Here is a 27,922-nt window from a genome sequence, read left to right as displayed (position 1 = left end):
CCAGCTGTCTGCATTGGATCACAACGCAGTTCCAACTCTGCGGAACCAGAAGATACGCGCGGGGCCCGCCAGTCCGTCTCCGTCCAAAGGAACCGACGTCACGTGACGCGGTGACCGGAGCGGCTTCCGGCGCTCGTAATCTGTTGGTGGATTTAACAATTCATTAGCTGATTAGTATAAATCGATTAAGGGCGCAAATGAAAACAAAAGGGAAAAACACACAAACAGCCCAGATCAGACGGAACCTGCTGGCCCGACGTCAGGTCTGAGAGAGAGAGAGAGCAACACCTGAGGAGCTAGCTCTGTGAGCACGACTCATTCACACGGCGCTTCAAACTCCGATCATGACTCGCGCGCAGCGGTTCACGCTCAGGTCAGGGCGAGGTTAAAGTTCACCAGGCCAAAACATCCTCTTCCAATTACGGGAAGTACACATTTAAAACGTGACCAAGGCGGCTTTGTATTTGAAGCGTACTTCAAGTGACTCATTGCGATGTCTCGGACCACCGAGCTTACGGCACGCGGAATCCCGATGGTACCCAGACCGCAGTTTTAAGACCCCTGGGCCTAAAAGTGCCACAACTCTGTTTTCATTAGAAACCAAAATGTTTTCCCCAAGGAGTAAAATTGGCTCCAAATTGTTTCGATTTGAACGGCAAGAGTGGACAGATTTTCTTTCGTCATTTGCAACCGCATACGGCGTGTCTCGGACATTCTGTGCTCGGTGGCGGTTTTTGCTTCACAGGCAACATCAATCGATTTTCTTTTAGCATCGTGACATGAAAATCATTGTTGGTATGGGAAAATCGCTCCCCCTTGTGGAGACACAAGTGTTTTTCAGTGATTTTTTTTTTTTTTCTCATAAAAGTTGCGGTGTGAGGTTTGTTGTCGGAAGATCTCCGTGATGATTGTAAAAAGTCGAATGGGCCCAACAGGACTCTTGAATACGTTTCAGTCTGTAGTGGGCGTGTCCCCCGGGGCCGCTCACAATAGGCTTGTTGTTGTGGTTAGGTGCGGGCGGTGAATGAGGCTTTTGAATCTACCTAGGTTGATCTACCTGGTGGCAAAAGGGCTGGCTGGCTGGCTGGCCAAATTGGCGGATCAAAGCTCCTTTTTCCGACTCGCCGGTTAGTTCGACAGACTTTGAAATCAGCACTCCTTTCTCGGCCGCTCGGTTTAACGTCATCGGTTTCAGCCAATGGAGAATTTTTCTTGTGTTCTTCTCCCTCATCGTCCTTTTCTCTTTCTTGCCCTCCTTCCTCATCCTCCTCTTCCCCCTTACCAGATGGACACAAAGTGCCCCCGCCCCAATCTGCATTGTCTCACTGGACTCTTACAGAGAGATAAGCCTCAAGGATTTCTAGGCACGCCAACCTCGTGAACTTGACCTCTGGATGAATTCATCACAGCAAAAGCTCCTTCAACTACAACCCCCCCCCCCCCCAGCTCCAGTGTGAGGGGTGTGTCCCTTGCCCATGTGACTGTGACAATAGTCAATAATTGTGACGCAAATGATCTTTTTTGTTTTTCTTTTTAAAAATGTTTTCAATGAATTGTATTTCATTTTTAAAATGAACTTTAAATGGAATTGTTTCTTAATTCTCCCTTTACACAGTATACACCGGATACTCACACGTTTGATCGAAAAACACACACATCGAGAATTATTATCATTTTAGAGGCAGAATTTTAAACATCGCTTGTATTTCATCAGTCCGAGGAAGCCGTCTTTATGCCGTGTCCGCTTTGTGTACACAACACTGTATGTGTATATGTGAAGTACATGATATATTTTGTGTGGTTGTTAAATTGCCATTTGAGGTCATGGCGCCTTAAATGCTACCTCACAGACTCAAAAGAAATACATCAAATGCAATCCTATTAGTCTGGATTCTGACTTTGAATGTAAAACTCGGGAGATTTATGGTCTCGGGGGAAGGAAAAAAAAAAAAGTCCATTCGTATCCAACGCAAACAGTGATTAGCAGCCGCAATCCTGTTTTACTTTGCTGGAACACGTCAATGTTATTCAAACTACACAGATAGACAGACGAGTGAAGGAGAGGAAAGCAAATCAAATCAATACGGAATACACTGCAGCTGTGCTCAGTCAAGAGGCCCACTCAAGGCCGCCGCCACTGGCAGTTGAGATTGAAACCCTCGACTTAACCTCTCAGGCCCCGACAATCGGCGCACTTTGACTGAGTGGACTCATGTGACCCGAGTGGCCTCCGAGCCCCAAAGAAAAATGCCAGCGATGACGTGGTGGAGCGGCGGACTGGCTTCCGAGCCTCCGCCGTTGAGCCGCTCTATGTGCTAGCTTCTTACTCTCAAAAGTTCTTGTAGGCGGGAGGCTGGCTGAGAGGTCCGTCCGTCCGTCCGTCGGCGCCACCTCATCATTCCTCCCGGGACCTAAACACGTTCCCCCTTTAAAGGCACTTGAGGGTGGAACATTTGTACGCTTTGCATCAACATTTTTGACAGAGCGTGCCGTCAATCAGCCCTCCCTCCCTCGCTCGCTCGGACCGGATCCCGCAGAGAGCGCGCTTAATAGGATGGCAGAAAGTTGGAGCGTGGGAGGCATGTTGAGGACATTTCCCACCTTCAGACCTTTCTTTCTTGCTTCCTTTGCAAAAGAACCTTTGACCAAGGTCCTGGCTAAAATGTTTCCCCGGATGCATCTGGCTCTTATGTATTCGTGAACGAGCAGTACTTCCAAAGAGCAATCGTGGTTTTCAATTTATATATGTACAAAATTAAAGCCCCAATTTGTTTTCTTTAAAAAAAAAATAACGTTTCTAAATTGAGTTGTCCTCACTCAGTGGTGATAAGATTAGCAGCAATAAGGTCCACCCACCCACACGAGTTGGCGCACCACAGCACCCTACCGCAGCCTCGGACGTGGACTTGAGGTCGGGACAAAGATGTTTTGCTTCATTCCATTTGTCAAACTGGAAAATGAATACTTTGGTGGGCAGTGGATAAGCTCGATGTCCGTGATATGCAGAGAGTCACGTGACCTATATTAGGAGCAGCGGAGGTGCAGTTGGGGTCATAACATTCTTTGTTTTTTAGGAATGTTAACTTTTGCCATGCTGGAGGAAACAGTTAAATATGTCAGACTAAAACAGACAGTCTTAAAAAAAAACACATTTCATCTTATTAAGTGACGTCTAAAAATACTCGACTCAAGACAAAAAAAGATTTTTTTTTTTTGAATGCCCTCCACACGGACATTAGAGCCGCTTTCTCATTTTTCCTCAGTTTGTGTTTTTGGGAGTTTTTGCTTGCCCTCCCGGGGGTCAAGGTCAGAGGATGTCGTTAATATTTGTCAACCGTGGGCATCTGAAGCCCTTCGACGCATTCGGGTGACTAGATCAACTTTTAGAAACAGCTCACCCTTGTAGTTCAAAGAAAGGAAAAGCAGCTGAGCATTTCCTCCGTAGCAGACGCGCTCATTTTCAAACGCAGACGCTCATGGCCGCGGCGTGAACGGCGGGAATGTTTTCGTGGGCCCTGGAGTCTCACTACGGTCTCATTTCCTCCTTCCCACGTGGCCAACAAGTTCCCGTCTGCCCGGCAGCCACAGACGCACACGCATCTCACACATGACATTGAAAGCGGCGTGGAGCAGATTGGATAAGGCGGGGGGGGGGTCAAGGCCTGCTCTGAATTACGCGGCGGCGGTGCACGCACGCACGCATCTGGAGCCTGGAACGCGTTTCCTCCGCACGCAGCCGCCACGACCCCGTTTAGGTGAGCGGGCCCCGTCTCTCCTTTCATAAAGGTGTGCCGGCCGGACTTGTATTATCTATTAATCCTCCAAAGTACGCCCGGAGCTGCCATGAATCTTTCGCCCACCTCCTAAAATATCATGTGAAGTCAGCGACCCCTTGCCCTCGGCACGCCGCTCGCAATACATCAGCCGTCACGTCAGCGTCGGAGATCCTCGGCGACACGTGGAGGGAGGGCCGCTCCCCGTTTGCGCCGAGGTTCTCACCTTCCCCCGCAGATGAGAAAGAGAGAAGCCGATTGATCTCGGAGCGGCCCATCGGACGCCACCTGAACAAAAGGTGAACTTGAAACGTAGCGCGACGGGAGAGCAGCAGACGCCGAGCAGTCACATCGCCGCGGGACGTGGCCCTGACAGGTGGCGTGGTTTAGCCCCACCCCACCCAAATTTTCATAACGCTTCCAACAATGAAAGTATAAATGACAGGCCCACCATTTGACTGCTCCACAAAAGCTTGTCCTTTAGTATTTTACAACCGAGCAAAAATATTTGCTGGATTGGGCTGTCCTTCCGATCCTTATGCACCAAATGATAAAGGCGTGTTTGCGTGCACAGTTCATATTTTTGACACAACGTCAAAGTGGAAAATGAATTATCAGCAAACGTTGAAAGGGCCAAATTGACTTTGGGATGAGTCCAACCGGTGTCCTTTGAGGGGCGGAGCAAGTGGCAGCTTCTGATGAATGGGTGTCAGCGGCGAGTGTGACAGAGACAGTGGGGGAGTCCGCATCCTGCCGCTCGCCGTTTGATGCTACTGACAGATCTCTGTTGGCTGGCCGCCACCAAGCCAAAGATTGAGAGGCACCCTGCCCCGTATGGGAACCTCCCAGGCCATGGCGGGCGGGCGGCCCTGACTATGGTGTCATCATCTTGCCCTGACACTTTCAATCATCCGACATACATATCTAGAAGATAGATTGTTACGGCACAGTTCCTTGATGTTTTTACATCAAATACTGGGAGGAGTCAAGCAAATATTTGGGGATCTTGAAAGATCAGGCCGCAACACTCCAACACTCGGTCTAGACACGAGAAACACGATGACAAGCTCCCCCTAGTGGTTGACGACAGAACACAACCGAGCTGCGTGTGAGGCACACGGAGTCAAAAAGACGCGCAGTCAAAGCAAACAGACGAGACGAGAAAAATACCGGGCCACGGGGTTAAATGTCTCTGAATCCCACATATCTGATTTTATACGCATTGCAGCAGAAGCGGAGCGAGGGAGGGAGCGAGCGAGGGAGGGGGTGTCTACCAAATAAACTTACGGATATTAAAGGTCAAAGGGTTGTCTAACATGTGTTTTGACGACCAAAACAGAGCAGCCGGTCGGTCACAGATGAGATGGAGGGAGGCGGCATGTGCGTTTCAGGTGGAAGATTTAGCCAAAATGCGGAACGAGCCCAGATCGTGTGACATTGACGGACGGGAGATAAAGTCCACACACCCAATCATTTGAAAGCTTTGTCCACCATCAATGCGGCCCTGTGACTTTCCAGCAGATGGCTGAAGAACACCGAGTGGGATTTCCAACTGTTCATTATTTCTTCTAACTTGACATCTTGTGCAAACACAATCACAGCTGCTCAATTTTACATCCACCTGGAAAGCATTGTTTCAAAATCATTTGGGTTGTACAGGTTATAGATCACATTCATGGTGGATAGACTGGAAAGAAGAAAAAGATTGAATAGCCTCTGGCACATCAGCCCATAACATACATAAGCAACATTCACTCGGAACATACGTATATCACCGAGATTTGCTCCCAACATGAAAGTTACATCCAAGCACCGATAAGAGAACCGTAGCAACATCCTCCTTGAACAACTGTGAAACCAAAAAGCGTGACTAAAATGTTCACAATATCAGAAGGTCGAGGAAAACGTAACCAGCATGATATATCGTTAACATGTGGAAGTGACTGCGAGTTCACCAAGTTTGTCTGGTGACGGCGTCTCTGGAGAAGTCATCAGTCTCAGATGGGGATGATTAAAGAAATATTATTGCCTGAAATGATTTCCACATGGCCCTTTTAGTAACAGTTATGATTGCCTCTTTTATTTTCATTTCATTTGACTGCTGGCTTTGTCATTATTGACTTTGCGTTGCCAGCTGCACATTCAAATGTTTGATTTATTTTCAGTCTGTGACTAAAAAGGATTAGTCAAGGGCAAACTAAATTCACACTCTGCTGTAGATTTATTTGTACAATAGCATGAAGGAGAGAGGGAATACATAGAATAAACCAATGACGAACGTTGCTGTGCACTACAGACATTTTTCCACCAGAGGTCAGCGTTCCAATATTTCCCGAGTTGCAGTACATCCTTTAAGCCACTGAGGGGCAGTGTTTTATTACTTAAGACGAAGGCCAGCCAACTTTAAGTCAATTCGACTTAATATTGAACTCTCGCGTCCATACTCAACAAATGTAGAAAAGCCATTGACGCGTTTTTTTTGTCCAATTGACAATTGAAGCAATTCTAGAGCGCCTTTCAATGGACTTAACCGGTCCTCTAAATGAATTCAAATTCAGTGAAAACATTTTTGCTCACGCATGAAACAAAGCGATTATAACGGCAAAGAAATACAGGCGAAATTGCAATCGTCAATACAAATAGGAAGGAAATAAATTGCAAGCTTGGAGTTTTTCGGGCACATTTATCTTATCTTCACCATGCTTGCACGGTGATTGGTTATTGATGACATCCGAACAGGAGGGACCAGGGGGGCTTTTGGAGGCGGGAGGGGGGGTCTGATGGGGTTTCGTTTCCAAGCAGCGCAGCGCAGCGCAGCGCAGCGCGCGCTGAGTCGTCAGCTCAAGCCATCACCACCCAAAGAAAAAGTTGCAGAAGTTGCGAGCTACGCAGCTGAAAAGTCTGCTCCACCACAGTGTGCCGCATTACGCCGAACTTCTGGATCCATTTGGAAGACCCCAGACTTGCTTGCTTGGACGTTTGAACCGGACATTGACTTGCCGGCCGGGAAAAGAAAAGAAAACCGGCATTTTTGGTGAGTCTTGTGCCTGCATGACCAATTGTCAACGCAATTTCATTTGACAAACTGGAACAGTTTTGTCATCGTTTCATCGATAGTAATAATAATAATAATAATACACCTGCTTTAACAGAGCACTTGTTATAATTTAGTATAGATACATCTGGCTTTTTTTTCCCCATGCAAACATAATGTGTGCTGTTTCATGAGAATTAAGTTATAAATACAGTTTGTGGTTTGAGTTAAAAAGGCCATTTCAATCATTTTATAAATCACATGTTACTTGGGTGTGACGTGTGAATTTAGCGTAATGATGCTTCAATCAATTCTGTGTCATTGTAAATGAGTGTAACGGTGAGTTAGCGGTTAGTTTCACAGTTCTCTTTGGAAGTTCAAAACCAGGGCCAGAGATTTCTTTGTCTCACATTCCCAAAAACATACATGAGCGGTTGAATGACGACTGTCTGTTGGTTTACTGTGACTGACTGGAGTCACCGGTTCAGGGCGTACCCCGCCTCGGCTCAAATGGTGTCAAAAGCTGCAAAAACAGCATTGCTATCATTTCGTGAGCTGGCCCCACAGAAATCAATCTATCAACCAACACGCATTTGAAACTCTTCACATGCACTGGATGCAAAAGATTTGACAGGACTTGTGAAGACCTCTGGGAAGCATCTCTTTTTCAGAGCTTTGATGCATACTGTATGTCATTAAAAAAAACAAACGTGTGTGTGCGTGTGTGTGCGTACCTGCACAGAGGAAATGCAGGACCGTGCGTGGTCAGTCTTTCTTTATCTTGCATGAGGCAAACTTGTCTGACTCCTGGTGAACAGCAAGGTTAATATAGTTAGCAAAAACTAACAAAATGAATTAAACGTGATCGTTTTTAAAAACTTGAATAGTGGAAATGTCTTTTGTCTTTGGCCAAATCATAGACAGTTCAGGGTTCATTTGAAGTATTGCCGTATTTCTGTACACAAAAAGGAAGGTCAAGCTGCCATTTGCCAAATCCGTCAAAATGGAATCAAAACTAACTCTCGTGAAAAATCCCAAAGTGTTTTAAACCTGCTTTTAATGACATGCCCATCAGAGAAATTGTCTCGGAATAAAAACATAGGTTTTTATCCTCAATACGTAGTTTGCCTTTAATAATAAACGGCACAGTGAGAAGAAAAATAAATCATATACTATCAAAGCAACATTCCCGTAGCGATACTAATGTTGTCAAATGACTCATCAATAATGGCAAATTAGCTGACAATAACAACTGAAACCATTTCAAGCCTGTTTTAACAAAGCAGAATCACTGGCGGAGCTAGATGGGGAGGGCACTGGCCCCTCTTGAAATATGGCTGAACCCCCCAGGTGCCAGACCAGATAATTGACCTTTGGATAGTTTGCAGATTTTTACAGAATCATTTTTTTCAATATTTCCACACGTTTCCATTTGATTGATCAGGAATTTCTGAAGAATTTTGGGTGTTTGTTTTGCCCTGTCCTTTCTCCAAGGAAAAAAAAAAATCATAGCTCCGCCAGTGGCAAGTGCAGATAAGTACTGTTCTGTTTCTAGTAATCAGCAAGCTAAACATATGATGGGTCAAAATAATTCAAACTTTCTACAAAAAAGACATACTTAGGTCTTCAAGCACCATCATGATTCAAATACAGTAACAGAAATTCATTACGAAATGGATTTATTGTCAACGCGTGATGCACAACGTGACCATCAACAGCTCTTTAAAATATCAGAAAAAATTCTATAAAATGTATAGCACATTAATAGAAAATAGAAATAAACAATGCTCATGTATTGTACTTAAGCGTTAAATACAACTGAACTGTAAATGTTTGCTATGATCTCTTTGCCGCAATTCGGTTTGAAGCTGAGAATGACCATTTTTTTTGAAGACATTAAATTTGAAAATTGCCCAAGAACCACGAGTAGCTCCGAAGTGGTTGTCAGATGATGTTCGATTGGTCCTATAAATTTCAACGTCATCTGCTAGCCTTTATTTGCACAGCGGCCACATACGCCATAAACAAGTCGTTTCCTTCCAAGCCGCAATCTATTTTCGACTCGGGCTTCTTTTACGGGACGGCTATTATTCAAAGGAGAATAGGTGGCGGGTCCCACCATAAATTCCAGCAAGTGGCCCTCCGTGCGCTGGCGAGGAATTGACAGAGATTTTACTCTAGCGCGCCGTGACCTTTTGGGTGCTCGTTTGTTAGGGTGACAAGAGCGCCGTTCATAATTCAACGTTGAAATTCATTATTATTTCCACAGCATCTGATTTGTAATCTGGATCTGCGACCCTTGTGTTGCATATTTAGGTGTGTGCCCGTGCGTGTGCGTGTGTGCGCGCCACTCACAGCTGGTGGCTTCGCCGGCCTTCGCGCCAACTTGGGTCGAAGCTAAAATGGCAAAACAAACAGAGAGTGAGTAAGAACACCCGCAGTGTTGCAAGGAGGAAGTAGAACCATTCCTGTCATTCATTTTATGAGGACAAGACACATTGTAGGGCAATGTTGAAAAGTTCGGTGGCTTTTTACAAGCTTGGTTTAGAATCAGTGAGAACACAATCCAACATTCGCAGTATTACATCATCAGTGTTTCAGGTCATACATCACTTTGGACAACTCCCGGATTTTTTTGAAGTCAATGAGGCCCGGATGCACTTTCTGTTGTTATATGAACTGAAAGGTCAAATTGTGCACAATAACATATCCATGAATCCTGAGTGGTGATTAGTCCAGTGGGGAGGGATCCTTGAATCGCTCAGATTCAAAATGAAGATGAAATCCTGGAACTTTTCTGACACACCTCATCCAGCCCAGGGAGGAAAAAAAGATTCCATGCCTGATTTTCAACAATTCTTTCTTTTGTTTAATCCCGCAGCCGTCTCGATTGTTTTGAAGCACGTCTATTAGTGTGCAAGCCACTTGCTGACTGCTAAACTCACCTTCTGCCTCTTTCAGATGCTCGAGCATGGAGACAACTGGGGCTGAGGAGAAGAAAGACAAAATGGATGGTAGCGGTTTTGGAGACCTCCTAAAGAAGCCACTAGAGACCAGAGGTAACGTTCGACTCGAATGTTGTCTGTGAGCGAGCGGCTGCGGTGATGAAATAATCCAACATGCGTATGAAAGAAGAAGCGCTTGTGGCCTCGCAGTCAGGAGTCATGAAAAAACTGCAACGTGAACGTGCATGATGAATGCTTAAGCGCTGATCAATAGGCGACGTGGCCAGAGAAGACAGGTGAGTGTTTCGGGTTGGACAACTCAAGGACCCATGAGCGCCGCGCCGCACTCGTGATTCAAAGATTTACCTGGAATGAAAGACAAGCAAAATGTAACGCATGTCCTCAACTAGATAAAACTCCAGAAACAACGTGGTCCGGAAAGCAAACAAATAAAGTCAAAAAACATAAACTCAAAATATTATCAAAAAATGTTCATTAAGATTAAATATGTTTTTTTTATGGAGGTTGAGTGCAAATATTGAAAAAAAAAGTCAATTATCTTGCCTGGCACCTGGGGGGTCCAAATATCCCCCGCACCCCACCCTTTAGCTCCGCCAGTGGCTGGCGTTGAGGAGTGCCAAGCACTTTTCATCATGATTGAACAAGACTGAAGAACGCGATTTAATGAGGGAAGAGGTTCTGCTCACCTCCTGAGGGAGCAGTGGCCGACAACACCGCAACGCTATTAACACCGCGCCGCGCCACGCCACTTTTGAAGTGTAAATGGGCGGCGTGATGAAGAAGTGGCGCCAAGACGGACACAACCTTGTTAAATATTTCAACGAGGCCAACGCCGGGGGCAGCCGTGTTGCTTGTGGTATTCTGAAGGTCATGTGACACCCACGCAGAGAACGTGTGCTTCCTGGAATGATGAAAACCTGGAGAGTGACAGACAACTTTCTCAAATTGGCAGCTCCGTCCAAAAATTGATCATATGATATTTTTGTCAGTCCAATTTGAGAAACTGTCGTGAACTTTCTCCTTTTGCGCTTTAACGACATCCCGACGCCTCGGCCGCGGCCAATCAGATAGCGTCTGACAGAGTCATTACTCGAGGAATTTCTAGGCATTATTTTTGTTCTCGCCAGGCGGCGCCTGATAAGTGAGCACGCACGCAGCCAGACAGGGCGAGGGTCCTTGAGGCCCAAACTAATATACGGCAGCCGTTTTTATGGAGGAGGGACCCTACCTAAGTCTCGCCCACCTCGAAGCCTCCGTGTCGGCTGTTTTATATTGGCGGGGCGGGTTATTTATTTGGAACAATTTCCTCTCTATCACGGAACGCGGCTAATGCCCAGTTTTAATACCTTATTTACACATGGAAACGTGTAGGAAAATGAATGGAGCCCCGCTCGCCGCTCCGATCTGTTATATCACAGTTTAACAATCTGGATTGCTAATAGAACCATTTATCACGGAGCACTCATTTATTCCACGGGAGCGGCCCAGGTCTCGGTCCCAGAGGCCTATGGAAATGGGGTGCATGTAATGAAGCTCAAGCGAGAGTCACTTTGTTTCAAAAAAAAAAAAAAAAAAAGAAGAGATGCGGCGGGCGCTCCGAGTCAATTAGAATGGACCCGGGTGCTCACGACCGCCCCCCCCCCCCCTCCAACGCGGGCCGCCACGCGACCCTCCTCGTTCAAATGGATTTTAAGGAAGGACGAGGTGATGGCAAATAGAAGTAGCTCCGTGACCAGAGTTTGCCGTTGTTTAGCCACAATTGTGGAAAAGTGGATACACCGAGACCTGCCCGTAATTAGCAAAAAAAATCCCGAAATTTGAACTGATTTCAACTGATTGAACTGAAAGATCTTCTACTTTTAATTCAGGAGCTAATGAGTAAACTTCTTTGAGTTCAGCTGCGAGTCGATCACACGGAGATTTCTTGAAATCGATTAGCGGCTGTCTGGCACGAACTTGCGAGGTGAGTGGAGGCGGGGCCAGGCTGCTTTAAGAAAGCCGTGTTTGCGATAAGGAGGCGAAGATTTGGCCGGTTATTGATGATAGCGAGCAGCAACTGGAGGCCGGCGCTCTGCCGGAAGTGCTCGGGGTGAGGAAGGGCTGATCGGGCCTCTGGCAGAGAAAAATGCGCATGGTCAAAAGAGAGGAGCACTTATCTTCCGGCCAGGACGGCGGAAGACGGAGAATAATAGCCGCCCCGCTCGGGGGTCACCGGGATGCCTCATTCTTAAACACAGAGTAGCCAACATTATTGAGCAGGAAAGAAACAATACAGTAGAGTAATCATACACAAGAGCACAGAGACATTTTTTGCGTTTAAATGTTTCAATGATTAGTGTATGATGCTATATTACAAATCATATATTTCTTTTATTAATTGTTATTTATTTATTTAAATATATATATATATTTATTTCATCATTTATATTATTAATTTTATTTGATATATTAGAAAATATGTAAATATTATAATATATTAAATACTATATTTAATTTATTTATTACATGAATATATTATGTTAAAGTAAAAACATGATATATTATTCCTATGCTTTGTGCCCCACAGTTCAGGCATTGTGTCAACAAATAAATTCATACACTGGAAGGTTTCCTCAACTCAGTCAAGACCGCTATAAACAGCGTAGGGGGGGGGGGGGAAATAAAAAATCAGGACGACGTCGAAGTAATAATTTTATAGACAGAGGCCGATTGTAAAAGTTGTAGCGTGTGCTCGCACCTGCACAGGAAAGCCATTAGCGCCTTCAGACTAATTGTTGTGCTGTTGTGCTTTGTCTTGTGGCTGTTGGTGGCGGCATTAGCTGGAGCTAATTAGCCACCAAACCAGGCCAAGCGTGGAGTGAAATAAATAAGGTTGGGGTTTTTTGGCCGCTCTGGTTTCAGTCACGATGCCAATGAAAGCAACTTGGCGCAAGTCATTGTGAGTTGGAAAAAAATAAATAAATAAATCAAGTCCAGTTCTTGAAATGAAATTGACAAAAAGTCGGGTTGTCACGTCTGATTGATGGGTGCGAATAGGACAATTCCGGGTCAAAGGTTATCTGCCAACATCACCACAATTTGCCGTGGGATGTTATTCTTAGCTCCGCTAGCCTTGCAGAACTGGCTCTTTGTTTCTTTCCAAGATGGCACATTGGAGTCATTTTCCATAATCCCAGGCGCCCGCCCGCCCGCCCGCCCCCCTGGCGAGGGTGCCAGTGGGCTAATATGGATGTTAGCTGGGGAGCACCGTGACAGGCCCACAAGCGCCATTTAATTGATGCTATTTTAATTATCGCTCTCGTTCCCCGCCACGCAGGCGTCTCTTTATCACGCCGCGTACGGGATGATGAGGTAATTACTTAATCTAGACAAACCTGTGTGTTAAGCAGCGCTATTAAGGCCGCCGCTCATCAATCAGCCTCGCTGGAGGTGATTACGCCACGCCGCAATCGCTCTTTCAACATATGCAACTTTTCTAAGTAGCTAAATGATACAAACGTCGCAACACACAGCGGTGGAGGAGGCCCATCGGCCGTTACGGTCATGTGTGTGCGTGTGTGTGTGTGTGTGTGGGGGGGTTATCAATGGAAATCACCTTGCACTTACTTTTGTTTTGATTTTATGACCCGGCAGGACTGAATTTGGAACAGGACGGGACATAACTTTTTTATACAAAACCAAGAAGTGGAGCGTGAGTTAGTGCATGACAATGAAAAACAAACACTAGCTTGCCAAGATTAATAGGTGGAGCCTAAGCGGGCCGGGAGGGGGGGGGGCGCATCAGGTAAACCCGCCTCTGCAGCTCTCACGAGCGCTCGCATTGTGTCCCTCCTGCGGCGGCACCACAATGGAAATGTCTGGCTGATGGAAGGAGGAGACCCCGCCAACTGCGGCTCAGATGGGTGGTCCTGGGAGAAAAAGCCAAGCTAGAGGTGACAAGTCTTTACCTGACATACTCCCTTCAACCGCTTGACAGAGGAGGATGGAAAGACCTTCTCAGCGCAGCGTGATCACTGAGAACATGAACTCAGTTGGAGTTGAGAGAATATTTGTGCGGCCGTTGGGTCGGTCTGTCAGCTCGGTGCAGAGTGAGAAGAATGGACCGCAAATGCTGACGTCCGTCGCCGCGAGGCCCGTAACTCCCTCGACGCTTAGACGAGAGCAGATAATGATCCGTGACTGTGACCTCCACGCCCCAAAGTCCCAGGTCACCTTGCTAGTACTGTGTGAGGCCGAATGTAAAAATTCTTGGCCTGACTTGATGACTTTCCAATCTTTCCTTGTGTGCTTCTTGACAGCCTCCCCACACATCTTCTCATCCTTCCACAAGCCCACGGCCATGGACACGCGGCATCACGAGGGGTGCCACTCGTACCACTACGAGCCGCACGCCGTCCACACCGTCCACAGGTGAGTGAATTGTTCGACTTGGGCTCCCAATGGCTCCTCCATTGCAATGCGCACGCGTTGCGCCTGGCAACAGCCATTTATCACACGGGCTCGGTTTGTGTCGGGCGGGGCAGATGTTTGGTGTTGGGGTGGAGGTTTTTACGCCTGTCCTCAGACGCGGCCACGTTGATTAATGTGATTTGATCTTGACAGTGGACCCCTCATTTATCAAGACCTTGATCTAGCCGTCCCTGCCATCGCCGGCGCCAAATTCACCTAATTACAGCAGCGTTGAGCACTAAATGAATTGTTGCGTCATTTGTGGCCCGGCGTGGCACTTTGTTACGATGCCCGCGGCACCGGCAAGGGGTCTCCTGCTCCGTGATTTCCCAACATGACACCTCGGCCTCAGCACACTCATCACTGCGAGGACACTGGAAGCGGACAGCTGACACGCCGCCCAGTCGAGTTGAGTCGAGTCGAGTCAGGAGCAAACGGAATCAAGTGACTCCACCCTTTGTCCCTTTTGGCTGACTAGCACATGTAACGAGACGATCCGCAAACAGCTAAAGACAAGGAGGTTATGTGGTTCATAGCTCAAGGTCCAAAGTGAGGGTGCTCCCCCTGGAGCTGTACTAAGCCCACTTGTGATGCGTTTCCTCAAGTGTCTCCGGTTTCCATCCCAGGCCCGTAGGACTTCCAGGCAGCCCCGTCATCTCCGATATCTCTCTGATCCATCTATCTCCTGCCTCCGTGGCGAGCGGCGACTCCCCCTTCAGCCCCCCGCACCTTTACGTCAACCCTCACATGGAGCACTACCTGCACGGCGGCCCTACGCTGTCCATGATCTCGGCAGCCAGAGGCCTGAGCCCCACTCACAGTAAGTCTGAGTGAGCAAAGTTGAACTGGCGAGCTTCCAGGGGTTTGTGTGTCGGTTCGGTATGAAAGGGCCGGCCTGCTGCCATTGGATCAAAGAAGGTGATTTGCGGGCGGGTGGGCGGGCGGCCGGCCTGGAATTAGAACACAAGATTGCAAGGCGGCAGTGGACATAAATCTTATTCTGCATTCTGTCATTGTTAACCATGGCGCAATAAAGCTGCTCGAAACACACGGACGTGGCTCGCAAATACGTCTGAGAGGGTCCGGCTCGGACGCCGGAGCTGAATTTGTCTCCACCCACCTTCTCCTCAGTGGCTCACGACCATTTCAAAGATGGCGGCCTGTTTGGGCTCCCACCACCTTCTCTGACCAGGGAGTATTACCAGTTGATGGCGAGCCACCACGGCTCCTACGGCGAGCTGCTCATGCAGGGGGCGGGGCTGGCCGCAGGAGCCCACCTGTCAGACTACATGACCCCCATTGATGGTAGGTTACAGACTTCATCATCAACACAAAAAAAATGAAGCATCAGTCTGAGAGAAGCCATATTTTGAAAATCGCGCTAGCTAGTCTGCCGCGAGCGCCCCGTTTCAAGGTCAAGCCGTAAGTTTCTTACTTATCGAGCATCCTCCCTCACCAGGGCGACAACATGCAAGGACTCAACAGGAAACTGTAGATGAAGTGTTTTCCATACTTTGTAAAAATCAATCAACGCTCTCCTTCCCTCCGAATTGGAATCAATTCTCAGTAAATTGGCCTCATTAAACACGACGCTGCGAGCCTGTCCACGGCTCTATCTTATCGGAGGTAATTATGTGGAATTTTCAATTAGCTACGTCTGAATCCTAATGAGGATAATGTTGGACTTTAGTTGCAGCCGTAATGCAAACTTGGATGTTGTAGCTTCTCACTGCCCGACTTCACAAAAGGTCACACCTATTTGGTTCCTACTGAAAAGTCTCGAGAAGAACACACCGAGCTGACTTCTGACCTGTCGTCCGCAGTGTCGCGACTGACTCCGAGGTTGAGCAGGAAGAGAACGCTGTCCATCTCACCCCTGTCCGACGCCAGCGTGAACCTTCAGACCATGATCCGCACCTCGCCCAGCTCGCTGGTGGCTTACATCAACAACTCCAGGTCCGGCTCGGTTGCCAGCAGTTCATATGGACACCTTTCCGTCGGAGGATTTAGGTAAGCGGGCTCAACTGGAAGCTAAACTTGTCTTGACAATGATGTATGTCTGGATGCATCTTTGAGTTTGAAAGAATGAAGATGTACCTCGGGTATGTTTGCAACCGCAGCCCGTCCTTGGCCTTCCCTCATCCCATCAGCCCCGTGGCCTACCAGCATCTGCTGGCTCTGGGCCACACGCCGCCACTCATCCAGCCAGCGGCCGCCTACCCCGGCTGCCAGCCCGGCCTCGGGTTCTCATCGCCGTCCGTTCCGGCCCATGCCGACGGCCTGGCGTCCCAAGTAGGATAAACCCCTTGAGATACTATGATTCAGTTTGCCTCATTGGAACGGTTTCCAGCGTGCCTGTGTTGTCCTCTTCAGAATCCCTGCGGAGAATCAGTCACCAGCTGCACGGTTGAGCCCGTCATCACCAAGAGGTCAAAGGTGAAACCCGAATCCAAAGCACCGAGTTCACTGGTGAGTGCATAGCCAACACCAACGGGGGTCCCTCCTATGACCTCCTTGAGAAACACGTTTGAGATTTAAGAGCTTTGCGTCGCCCCGCACCCTCATTCCACCCCCTCCAAGCGCCCCCGCTCTCCCGGGATGGTGTAAACTGTGCCAGTGTAGTTCATTTTCATGAAATATTGGCCAGTGGCTTCGCCGTCATGTGAGGATTTTTTTTTTCCCCGTTCCGTGACAAATTTCCCCCCGCTTGTGACCGGTGAGGCAGGTTTGCGCGTGATGCATGAGCGCGGCGCCGCGCGCAGGCGTCTTGGGGCCGGGACAATTGATGAAGATCGGGCGCCCGCCCGCCCGGCCCAGACACAAACACGCTGCAGTCAGCATGTTCACGCCCACGGCCGGCCGGCCGCTCATCATTTCAATGAAGAGGCACACTGACCAAAATGTTCACCTTTGACAAAATTGACCATATCTGCAGCGAAAAGGACATTTTCTTCCAGTCGCGGCGAATCGAACGCATTGTCCAGTCAACTAATCCGATGACAGTTATTCTCCAAAAACCTCAAAACGGAGTCGAACTTATACCCAGCCACAATAGTTCTCATGAAAAGCACTGAAGAACTTACAAATGCACATTCTGGACCATGATCCATTTACTACCCGACCATGTGCCTGCTCTCATTCAGTTTGGCTTGTTGTTCTTGGCCCATAGCCAAACAAAACGAGCGTACCGACACAGAACCATCAGAGCATCTCAGAACTTAAAGTGGACGCGGACCATGACGAGCGCAAAGCAAAGCCGGAAGCCCCGTGCGAGTCCAACTGCCACTGGGAGGGCTGCAGCACGGAGTACCAAACCCAAGAACAGCTGGTCCACGTAAGTCCCGGCATCCGGAACTCTCATCGTGGTGCGGCGGGGGACGCTTTTTATACACTCGCCTATGTCCCGCAGCACATCAATAACGACCACATCCACGGGGAGAAGAAAGAGTTTGTGTGCCGCTGGGACGGGTGTTCTCGGGACCAGAAGCCCTTCAAGGCTCAGTACATGTTGGTGGTTCACATGCGCCGGCATACGGGAGAGAAACCGCACAAGTGCACGGTGGGTAACAATGGGAGGTCAAAGGGACACACGGTCTTGACGTTTGGGTCTCATCCGTCCGCCGCAGTTTGAGGGCTGCTCCAAGGCCTACTCTCGTCTGGAAAATCTCAAGACCCACCTGCGCTCTCACACCGGGGAGAAACCTTACATGTGCGAGCACGAAGGGTGCAACAAGGCTTTTTCCAACGCTTCGGACCGAGCCAAACACCAGAACCGCACGCACTCCAACGAGGTAACAAAACCATTTGGGCCTCGTCCTTGTGGTTTTTGAACAAATCAGATGTAAATTTGCGCCAGAAACCCTACGTTTGCAAAATGGCGGGCTGCACCAAGCGCTACACGGACCCCAGTTCACTGAGGAAGCACGTGAAAACGGTCCACGGCCCAGAGGCCCACGTCACCAAGAGGCAGCGCGGCGGCGACCTGCCGCCCAGGCTGGCGCCCAAGGACAACAGCGAGAACCAGACAATCCACGAGAAACACGCAGACAGCCGCGCCCCCGCAGGTGTGGAGGACTTTGTGCGTGTCAAATCCATCAAGACGGAAAATTCCGTGGTAAGACACTCATCCTTTTCCAGAGCATCTGTCTGTCCTAGAAAGTAGTTGAACTGAACTATGCCATCTCTCTTTCCTTACAACCAGACCTTGTTAAGGTGAGCTGACTCGCTTTTGGCTTTTTCCCCACCCCCACCCATTTCAAGCCATCATATGCCATTTTATACGTAGCGCCAACCACGGTGTTGACTGCGCTGCTATCCTAATAAATCCCAATGTAACTTTTGCTGCCTTTCAAATCGACGTCCAAGGCAGAAGAGCTTCTTTGTGGCTCGGCCCTAATTAATATTGAAGGAACATGTAATCATTAGCCGTATTAGAATAGCACACATCGCTGCTATTTGGCGTGTTGAAACCTACAGTGGAGAGGAGAGGAGAGCCGTCACCCAGTCTGAACATGATAAAAGCCACAGCAGGATTAATATTCACACAGTGGGAATTGCTTTTGCCGCTCTCCGCAAACAGAGTCAACCATCAAGCTGTGATCAAGAAGGCTTTTTAGCACTGAATATATTAGCGCCCGAGCCGAGAGGCAACCGAGGGTTCGCACGGGAGCCGCTATCGACTTCTCGTCGATTCATTTCATTGGGAACAATCAAACGCTTCGACGGTAAGGTGAAGTATCGGAATGTACCGGTTACATTTTGCAAAACAAATGGCGTCAGGGGACGCGGTAAGATTGGGCAGAAGAAAAGACGCTCGCTCGCTCGCTCGCTCGCTAGCTAGCTCGCCCCTTGTGATGATTGGCCCGTTGCTCTGGCTCGGGCTCAAGCCTCCTTTCATCCTGCCCATTTCCTATTCACAGACAGACTAAGATGGGCTGTAATCTGTGAAGCGCCCCCACCTCTTCAGCCCCTTTCCTAAGAAAACACTCATTATTTACAATTAAGATGGCCGAGGATAAAAGAGCGTATCATGTCGGAGCAGAGCTCGGCTGATTGGCCTTGGCTGTCGTCGTCCGCCACCGCAGTGACTCATCACCACTACGGATCACCGCCACCCCGTCCGTCCGTGTTTGCCAGCGGGCCAAATATCGATGAGCTCATCTCCGTTTGCTCGTTTGTAGATGCAGCAGTCCGGCCCTGGCGGTCACTCACCATCAGCGTTTGGTGGGGCCACCGACAATGACGGTGGAGTAGAAATGGAAGGCTTGAGCGCCGGAAGCCTGCGGGACTTCAACTCGCTGTGGAGTCTTTGGGTGATTCTAATGGCGAAGAAGCAGGATCAGAGAATGTCAGCATCCAGGAGCAGCTCAGCTGTCATCCATATCTGGAGCATATCAAGAAGAAGAGGAGGGACTTCTGCCAATGGACCGCCAAGCCAACATTTGCCGCAGCCACCGGTACCAGCGGGCGGTGAGTGGAAACAACTTGATGAAAACACTCATCCAGCATCTCACTTTGTCACCTGATGTTCCTCAGTGTTCCTCTGGCAGAGTGAAGGCACTGGTCCTGGGTCCGCTGAGAAGTCTGAACTCACTCGACACCCTCAGCCTCCGCTCCTCGCTGCTCCAGTCAGATCTCACGCTTGAAACATGACCGACATATCCGATGATACCTTCCCGTGCTCTCGTCGGGCCAATCCGTGGAGCCTGACCTCGGGCCTCTAAGCTCCAGTCACTCAAGGTTTACAACCGACACCTCTGCAAAGTTCCTCTCCAAGCTTGTAGGGATATATATATATATGTCATATATATATACACACACATACATACATACATATACACACTACCATGAAGGCTGCAAGGAACCCGATGGTAGCCTCCATCACTTCAGACGACAGTACCCGTTAATGCATCCACCACCTCACTCAGCATGCGCAAATTCAACTCGAAGGACGGAACTGAACTATCTCCTCCCTTGACACGTTACAGAAACCATATCAGCCATACCTCCAAAAGAACCCAAAGCACTGGGCAGACTCCTTTCAAGCCTGCCAACACCCCAAGAAACAATGCTTTGTCCGCCAGGGACCAGATCTTTTTTCCTGGAATAAGTGTGGCCAAGGAAGGGAAGCATGACTCCTTTTGGAGTCCTTTTGAGAAAACCTTCCCGAAACTGATGTGTGGCACCCTTAAAGTCGCTAAGTGACGTGAAGAAGCCGTCGTTACTGTTGCTACAATCTGCTGTCCACTTGTACAATGTTTTCTTTTTGACAAGCCATATTCGGAAGTAGCACGTAAACAACAGAACTTTTTCAGCAGTCATGCAAGTGCCTGTCTTAGACACAGGTGATCACGTGAATATCATTTGGACTTCCAAACACGCAAAAAGCACCAACCATGTCTATAGCCTGACAACATAAAAGACCAAGTCGCAGTTTTAAAATGTCAACAAAGTCTTCTGTAGTTATGGGGATTGTTTTGACAACAAAAGAGCTTGTAAGACCTTATCGGTAATCTCTGGCCTCACCAATGTTCTTCTGGATGACTGGAATAAAATTCCAAAGAGACACTGATTTACATGCTCTAGCAAGCTAGCAAAAACGGGGAAGGCGTTGGTTCAACGCACAAGCTAATGGCTAACAGTTGCTTTCCCTGGCGACTCTGGACGTGCTTTGTTGAATCAATCCAGTTTGCAACAAAAGTTAGTCTTGTTTCAAATAAAAGGTTTCTTCACTGTGGCCAACGGACTTATGCCAAGATTTTATTCCACTCATTAGTAATGACTATACTAATTAGAGATGTAAATACAATGGGGACGGTTTTCACAGAAATGATGTATAAAAGCGCTAGCGCGGTAGCGCAGTTGCTTGAATCCCAGCGGATATTCGCTCTTGCTTTTAGTGCAAGGCACGCAATGCTTTTTAATTGACTTGTGGTTTCTAATCTATCTTGGAAATTATGACCAGCTCTTTTTTTTTAATTGGTAGAAGTCAGAAAAGAGAAAAAAAATGTGAAGTTCTGAAGTCAGGCAAATTTGCCTTTCATTCATTATAAATTCAAATGACAAGTCCTTGTTTGGAACATGCAGTCGAAGAACGTGGTTTATTTCGTCCATCGTCTCTCCGACAAAATTGTTTTTTTTACGCATATTCACCAATGAATGCGCTTTGAACCGATGACAGCGGCCCGGAAAAAGAGGAGGAGATTCTGCTGAGTGTCCAGAAATTGGCCAACTCCTTCCTCCCAGCTTTCTTGTTGACCTTTTGCAAGTCAGCTTTGAAGCGCTTTCCTTTGACCTCATCTTACCTCCCCAACATGGTGTCAATTGCAGCTGGATGAAAAAGGACACTAACGGGGAGCTGTACTTAAATATGAGCTGTGACAGCGCGGCCCAGAGGACGGCGCGCTCAAAAGCACACAACAAAGCGGCCGGCGCTCGCCTCGCACTTGCGGGGAGGGAGGCGGCGCTCGCAACGGGAACAAATGATCCCAGTCTGTCAGGGAACTCAGTCACGGACACGTTTGATCTCAGCTTCCTTCTTCTCTTAGAGATGGGAAGTGGGAGGGAAAATAGCCGCGGGCTCAAGTCCAAGCAGAGGTGGCCACGCACGCTCTCGCTAAGATCTCACTAACGGCGCTCTCGTTTATTAATGACACAACTTACTTGTTAAGAACGACTCACGGGCGCCGGCTATAAAAGCTTCATCGACACTTTTCCGGCTCTCGGAAGGATCGGGAAATGCCAATGATTATTATTGTAATAGTCAACCTGCTCCTCAAGGCCCGCGCCGCGATTCATCTGACCCAAATAATTCATTAGCTGACAAAAGTGCCTTTTCACTTGACGGGGCCGTGTTAAAAGAATTTCAATCAGAATCTTTGGCAGGCGGAGACTCACGGTGGGCAGAGAGCCAGCCTGCTTCAATCCTCCACCGTCTCTCGAGCCTCTTCATTAACTCCGCACACAAACAAGATATTTCTTCTAGCTCCAGATAACTCCATTTTATTTATGGAACACAGTTGAAAAGAGAGTTCCTGTACAAAAGCTGACATCTTAAGACAAGTCGAATCTTCTTTTGCAGCATCCTCCTCTTAATCTTTCTACCTTCTTCCTTTAGATCTTTAGCTCCATCCCCATACAGTACATACTCCAGCTCAAACCATTGAAATCTGCTCTCTCTAAATCAGTCGGTTGTCCCTCTGACGCTCACAGCCGGCTCAGTTAAAACAACTGTCGTCGTTGGTAGGGAAGGAGTTGAGAAGATTCTCTGACCGACACCACCACCATCATCTCGCAATCAGAACCACATTACAAACGTGTTGGGCTAACAAGGCTGGACGGATGGACGGATGGATGGATGATGGATCGTTTTCGGCACACGCGGACGCCTCATTCATTTCTATTAGGGGAATATGGAAACGACCTCACGGGTTCAGTTACTGATCCATTTCACTTGGCCACTTGACGAGTGTATGGGAAAGCAGTTCTGGATGGAAGTTTGTGCGAGCAGCTCCATGCTAAGATGCGTCTGATCAAATCAACGCCAGTCTGTCAGAGATGATCGAAATCACCTTGCACTCTTTGCATGGTGGCCCCTGAGGGACACATACATTATTGAAGACCTTTTCATTGCAAGAGGTCCGCCTCCCCATGTCAGCGCCCACTCAATATTAACGAAGGACCTCGGAATAACGTTCATCCTTGGAAACCGGGGTCGCTCGCCGAAAGGATAAAAACACCCGTATGGCTCTTTAAGGAACTGCCGCCTCCGCTCTTTGTTGCGTGTTTCAGAACACGACGACGAGGGTCGTTTAGCAAACAGCGGCGCTTGTGAACTCGGATGTGGAAGAAAGCAGCGCTAGGTGGCGAGTCCTGGCACCCCGGTCGCTGTCGTCAGCGAAGAGCGCATGCATATTTATGATGTGTGGCTTAGCAAAATAACAGCTGCTTTACAAAAGCGCACCATATGTTTGGCCAACTTTGTCATATTAGCGGCTCATCACAGCCAAAACAACCCAACGGCGAGGTTTTAGCCACCAAAAGACACAAATACACAAAAGCTAACTTTAGCTAGTTTGACATTAGAATGCTAACAAGCTGACACTTGAAGAAAAATAGCCAGGCAAGATGTGAGGTCAAGCTTGCTAGCATGCTAGCATCGGGGTTAGCCGCTAGACACCAAATTGCGTCTGCGTCCAAAACGTCACCAAAATGGTGGCGGGTCAGACTCGGATCCACGTGCGGACAACTTGTCTGCATTTCAGGCGGCAGCTGAGGGAGGTCAGCGCCGCCGCCACCTTGCCGCTTAGCACCTTGGGGTCTCTCCTCTCGGGGCTGAGAGGATGGAGGTCCTCATTAAAAGCTCCCGTGGCTGTGAACTCTCATCCTTATCAGCCAGTCCACCTTCTGGAGGTTTCCAACCTGCAAAGGTGTGCTGGGAATGACAGGTGCTGTATTTTGATGAGAGCCACCCCCACATAATTGTCCAAGTTTGAGGACTGGTAGAATATGCACCAGAGTTTTACCCCCCACCCCCCTGCTCAATCTTTTTCAGCTCAAGACCCCAAACTTAATCGAATACATCATGTATCGCCACAATGTGAATACATCTATTATTGATAAAGAACATAATGGGCACCAATTGATTTACAACAAGTCATTGTGCTTGACGATCAATAGAATAGCTTACAGCATTTTACTTCATTGGCAACCCAATCAAAATTGAGCCGGCTCGATTCTGGGTCCTAAAACTGAACGCGACCGGTTCACCAAATTTTCTCCGAGTCATCAAATGGTCTTTTGTTGAAACACTATTTGACTTGGTGACGAGAACATGGAGATCACAGGAGCATCAAACATTCAGCACCTGATGCAAGGCTGATGTTTCTCAAAGTTGGATTCTTCCTCATTCTGCTCCCTGCGTGGAGCATAGTTTTCCCCTGCAATTAGTAGCGGGTGGGGAGTGCTTGCTTCAGAAGCCTTCCAGGCTTCTTGTGCTTGGACTTAACAGTCAAGTCAATGCCGCCATCTCCTTCTGATGTAAGACTTCAATTGACGTTTCTCTTGGCTGGTCCAACAAAGTGAGCAGAACCAGGCGAGGCGTCCCGGCTGCCACATTACAGAATATTTATGCTGGGCGCAGCTCGGCCTGTCAGCGGCTAATCATGACAAGGATGATGGATGGTGTTTATTTTCTGATGATGGAACGCAACCCCGGCCTGATGAAAATTGGAAGAAAAAGGACACATCGCGCCCGCTCGGTTATTCAATTATCAAACCATCATTTGCATTGATGGCAGCCGAGAGATGCCTTGTGGGGGGGCGGGGTGACCGAGGCCAGTCCACCTTGGACATCTCCCGCTGTCCTTGGCCCCCCCCACCCCGTTAGTCCGTCATCTCAATTGATAGAAATCCTCATCTGGGTGCGAATGCTACAATTTACAGAACAGCCGAGTGTCGTTATTAAATTCCCAAGCGAGGAGGCGACACCGTGGTGGAGCCTGGAAGTCTATCGGCTAATGAGCTAGCGCCTCTTCTCGCGAAGACCGGTGGGATATATTCTAGCCATCGGAGGATTCAGGCAGATATATATATTTTTAGCCGCTCAAACATGTAGGAATGCAGAGCAAAATGTATTTTACACTGAGGCGTGGTTTCCAACATTCAGCAGACACAGCTTTTGAGAGCGGAGACAACGGCTTGACTTTTTGTGATTTTATTTACGTGCTAAATTTTGAATCACTCAAATTTGCACTTGAGAATTTTCATGCGCATGCTTTTAAGAATGAGAACTTCTAGAATGGGGGAAAATTTATTTTGTGCCATCAGCCTCAAAGTCAAGTTAGACAACGTGGATCGGACGGTTTTGAGTGGATGTTTGAACAGAACTTAGCCGAACAGCATCCGAGCCACGGGGATGAATAATGAAGAGCGACGTCCTCCCGGGTGGACACGGGGTGTCAAGCGGACAGGTGTCAGTGCAGCCCGGGGATGACAGTCAATGAAGTTGTCTCCATATTAAGCAGACAGCTGAGACCTCTTAAACGGGCACGGTGCGAGGACCTGCCGGCTCTGCATCTCATCAGCCGGGCCCGTGGCGAGCGGCGGGGATGGGAAGCGTTTGGGCCTCTCCACGTCTTGACTTGCGCAAACTGGAAGTGACCCCGCGCCTCTGCCAGCCTGGCCAACGCTTCTCCCGTCATGCACCGGGGCCGCACGCAGCTCCCACGAGCCTCGCCTCGCTCCCTGCCATCTGCCGTGATTTATAGAAAAGGCCCGATGATTTATGGGCCAGTCATCACACAATGAAGTTGTTCTCTTTCATTTGCGCGACCTGCCGACCTAGCCGCCACTCGCTGCCAGGTTGGGGAACGGCACGCTAATCATGCACTATGAGGGCTTTTAAACAAGCTGGGGAGGGAGGGAGGGGGCCCCCTTCATGAAATTAATTCTCAACAGCACGCACGTGCTGATGAAAGACAGACAGACAGACAGAGGATGGAACTAACACACAAACAAGCCTCTCGCGACTAAGAAAAGCTCCCATCGGGCCCCGATGATGCACGAGTGTGTTTGGAGATGAAGGCGCATCACGACAACCAACAGGTCCTGGAGAAGGCAATTGTCAGAAGCTACCAAAGGAACAGCTGGGCCCAATGAAACATTCCTTCAGCTTTTCAAAGATCTCGAGAATATTTCAATGGCAAAGTAGCAGAGCAGCTCTTCCGAATGAGATCAGCGCGTTCACATTCTACGACACTTGAGGCCTTTGCCCAGGTGAGCGAGAGACAGAGTACACAACTGAACTGCTCCCAGGGCACATAAGCGCTATCTTGTGAGAACCCACACCATAAAGGCCGCACCTTGGAGAATCAATCCTTTTTCATTCATTGTCTGGGGGAAAATAATACGACTAATCAATCTTATTCTCGTATTGAGAGTGTAAGCGGTAAATGCATGGTGGGCTAGAGAGCGTCCATGTTTGGATAGGAAAGAAATCGGTTCATACCTACACCTTCATCAAATTGCATCACGTGTTCTGTTGCAATCAATACTGTTGTTATTATTTTGTAAACGCGGATGACTTACGTGAGTGAGTGAGAGAGTTCCACAGGCCGAAGTAAACGTCATTGCCGGCCGGGCCGGGTCCCGGCTGAGTTTGTTTGAAGGGACTCTGGGCAGCAGACTAGTGTTGGCTCGTGAGTGAACGATTCGTTCAAAAGAACAAATCTTTTCAGTCAACGAGAGTGAATGAATCACTTCCTAAAGTGATTCGTTCTATTTTCAATTGTCGGTAATGCCCATTGAAGCTGGTGCCACCTCGCCGTAAAACAAAACTGAAAATGAAAAAGAAGAAAAGAAAATGACGTCACTTCCAGTTGAATTGCATTTTTCGTTCACCAACTGAACTGATCTGTGAGTGAGTGAGTGAGTGAGTGAGTGAGTGAGTGAGTGAGTGAGTGAGTGAGTGAGTGAGTGAGTGAGTCCTATTTCCCGTTCATCGCGAGAACGGATCAGTGAGGGAACGAGTCCTGACTTTCCCGTTCGCCAACGAACGAGTCAATGAGTGAACAGCCTTCCCGTGCATCAAGGGATCAGTCAGTGAACGTGTTGCGCCTGTCTCCCTCCGAATTAAGGAAGCCACAATGTAGATTGACGATTTACAAAGAAAGAAAGAAAGAAAGAAAGAAAGAAAGAAAGAAAGAAAGAAAGAAAGAAAGAAAGAAAGAAAGAAAGAACACCACTTCTTTTATGCAAGCTAACGGCTAACTTTATTGCAGAAAAGGGTGCGCCGTTATGCAACAGCGAGGAGATTGTGCTTCTCTTTGGGTCATCTTTAGTTTATAACACTTACAGTAGTTTATAAATAACGTGTATGCATATACACGCCAATATATCTACTGCAATTTCACATTAGATTGCTGGTTTGAAATGTACTTTTATTATTATTTTCATAAACATTTATGTTAAAACGTGTCTGGTGTTTTGTTCCATGTTTTTATTTTTTTGGGCATGAAAACATAAAAATATGACATTTGGTTAACTGCTTTATATGACAACATGTATATTGTGTAATATGTGTTGGTGTCCCCCAAAATAAAGAGCAAGTAGTCAAATACACTTTCTTGACACGTACAAAAATTATTTAGGTACACCCGAAAATGGTGGTGTACCTAAAGGAGTGTCCGTGTGACATCGCAGATCCAACAGCCAATCAGAAAGTGGGGGTAAGGGCGGGTGTGGCACTTTTCACTAAAGCGTTTTTCCCTAATGAACCGGCCTGTGATTGGGTACACCTGAAAATGGCGGTGTACCTAATGGAGTGTCCGTGTGACGTCGATTCGTTGAACGATTCGTTTGAACGACTCTTTTGAGAGAACTGATTCTAAAGATTCAGTTCGCTTAAAAGAACTGTAATGCACATCACTACAGCGGACCGAGTTTGCCGCCATGTGAAAGCATCTGTTGCAGTGCATCGTGGGACTTGGAGTTTCAGTGCGTGGGGTGACCTGTACAACTCTTGACACAATTCTACAATTTTGTACTGATTCAAAATATATTGTACGTGACCTACTTCCCATTGCCGTCAAACGGCAGTCTTTTTTTTGATGAGTATATTTTGACGAAAGCGTACAAACTCGAGCACAGCTCGAACTGTTCTGCCCTCAAATCAGAATATGCAACATCAGAGTTGACGATAA

General features: G+C 47.9%; 1 protein-coding gene and 1 long non-coding RNA gene across 2 annotated transcripts; one reads left to right on the top strand and one right to left on the bottom strand.

Moving 5' to 3' along the window:
* Nucleotides 1-5,987: 5,987 nt before the first annotated feature.
* Nucleotides 5,988-26,540, bottom strand: LOC147063048 (uncharacterized). Its single transcript, XR_015067661.1, has 4 exons — nt 26,310-26,540; nt 9,163-9,204; nt 7,542-7,614; nt 5,988-6,768 (listed from the first exon to the last, which is right to left on the bottom strand). It is a non-coding gene; the product is annotated as an uncharacterized LOC147063048 (long non-coding RNA).
* Nucleotides 6,565-20,892, top strand: LOC147063049 (transcription activator GLI2-like). The gene is made up of 14 exons (XM_085925203.1): nt 6,565-6,807; nt 9,769-9,866; nt 14,072-14,183; nt 14,849-15,042; nt 15,354-15,527; nt 16,046-16,232; nt 16,343-16,514; nt 16,596-16,691; nt 17,392-17,556; nt 17,632-17,781; nt 17,849-18,013; nt 18,079-18,336; nt 19,403-19,691; nt 19,758-20,892. Exons 2-14 carry the CDS (start codon nt 9,779-9,781, stop codon nt 19,865-19,867), a joined length of 2,160 nt encoding a protein of 719 aa, XP_085781329.1. The 5' UTR covers nt 6,565-6,807; nt 9,769-9,778; the 3' UTR covers nt 19,868-20,892.
* Nucleotides 26,541-27,922: the final 1,382 nt, after the last annotated feature.

The sequence above is a fragment of the Syngnathus leptorhynchus genome, chromosome 1, assembly GCF_054491065.1.
Source record: "Syngnathus leptorhynchus isolate UIUO chromosome 1, UIUO_Slep, whole genome shotgun sequence".
NCBI classification, from domain to species: domain Eukaryota; kingdom Metazoa; phylum Chordata; class Actinopteri; order Syngnathiformes; family Syngnathidae; genus Syngnathus; species Syngnathus leptorhynchus.
Note: the sequence above shows the minus strand (reverse complement) of the source record. Positions and strands in the feature narration are given on the sequence as shown.

Excerpts from the sequence above, each read along its gene's own strand:
- LOC147063049 (XM_085925203.1), top strand. The coding sequence starts at position 9,779 with ATGGAGACAACTGGGGCTGAGGAGAAGAAAGACAAAATGGATGGTAGC. Across the intron at positions 15,528-16,045 it reads CTACATGACCCCCATTGATG|TGTCGCGACTGACTCCGAGG; the intron begins GTAGGTTACAGA and ends TGTCGTCCGCAG. Across the intron at positions 18,014-18,078 it reads ACCGCACGCACTCCAACGAG|AAACCCTACGTTTGCAAAAT; the intron begins GTAACAAAACCA and ends AATTTGCGCCAG.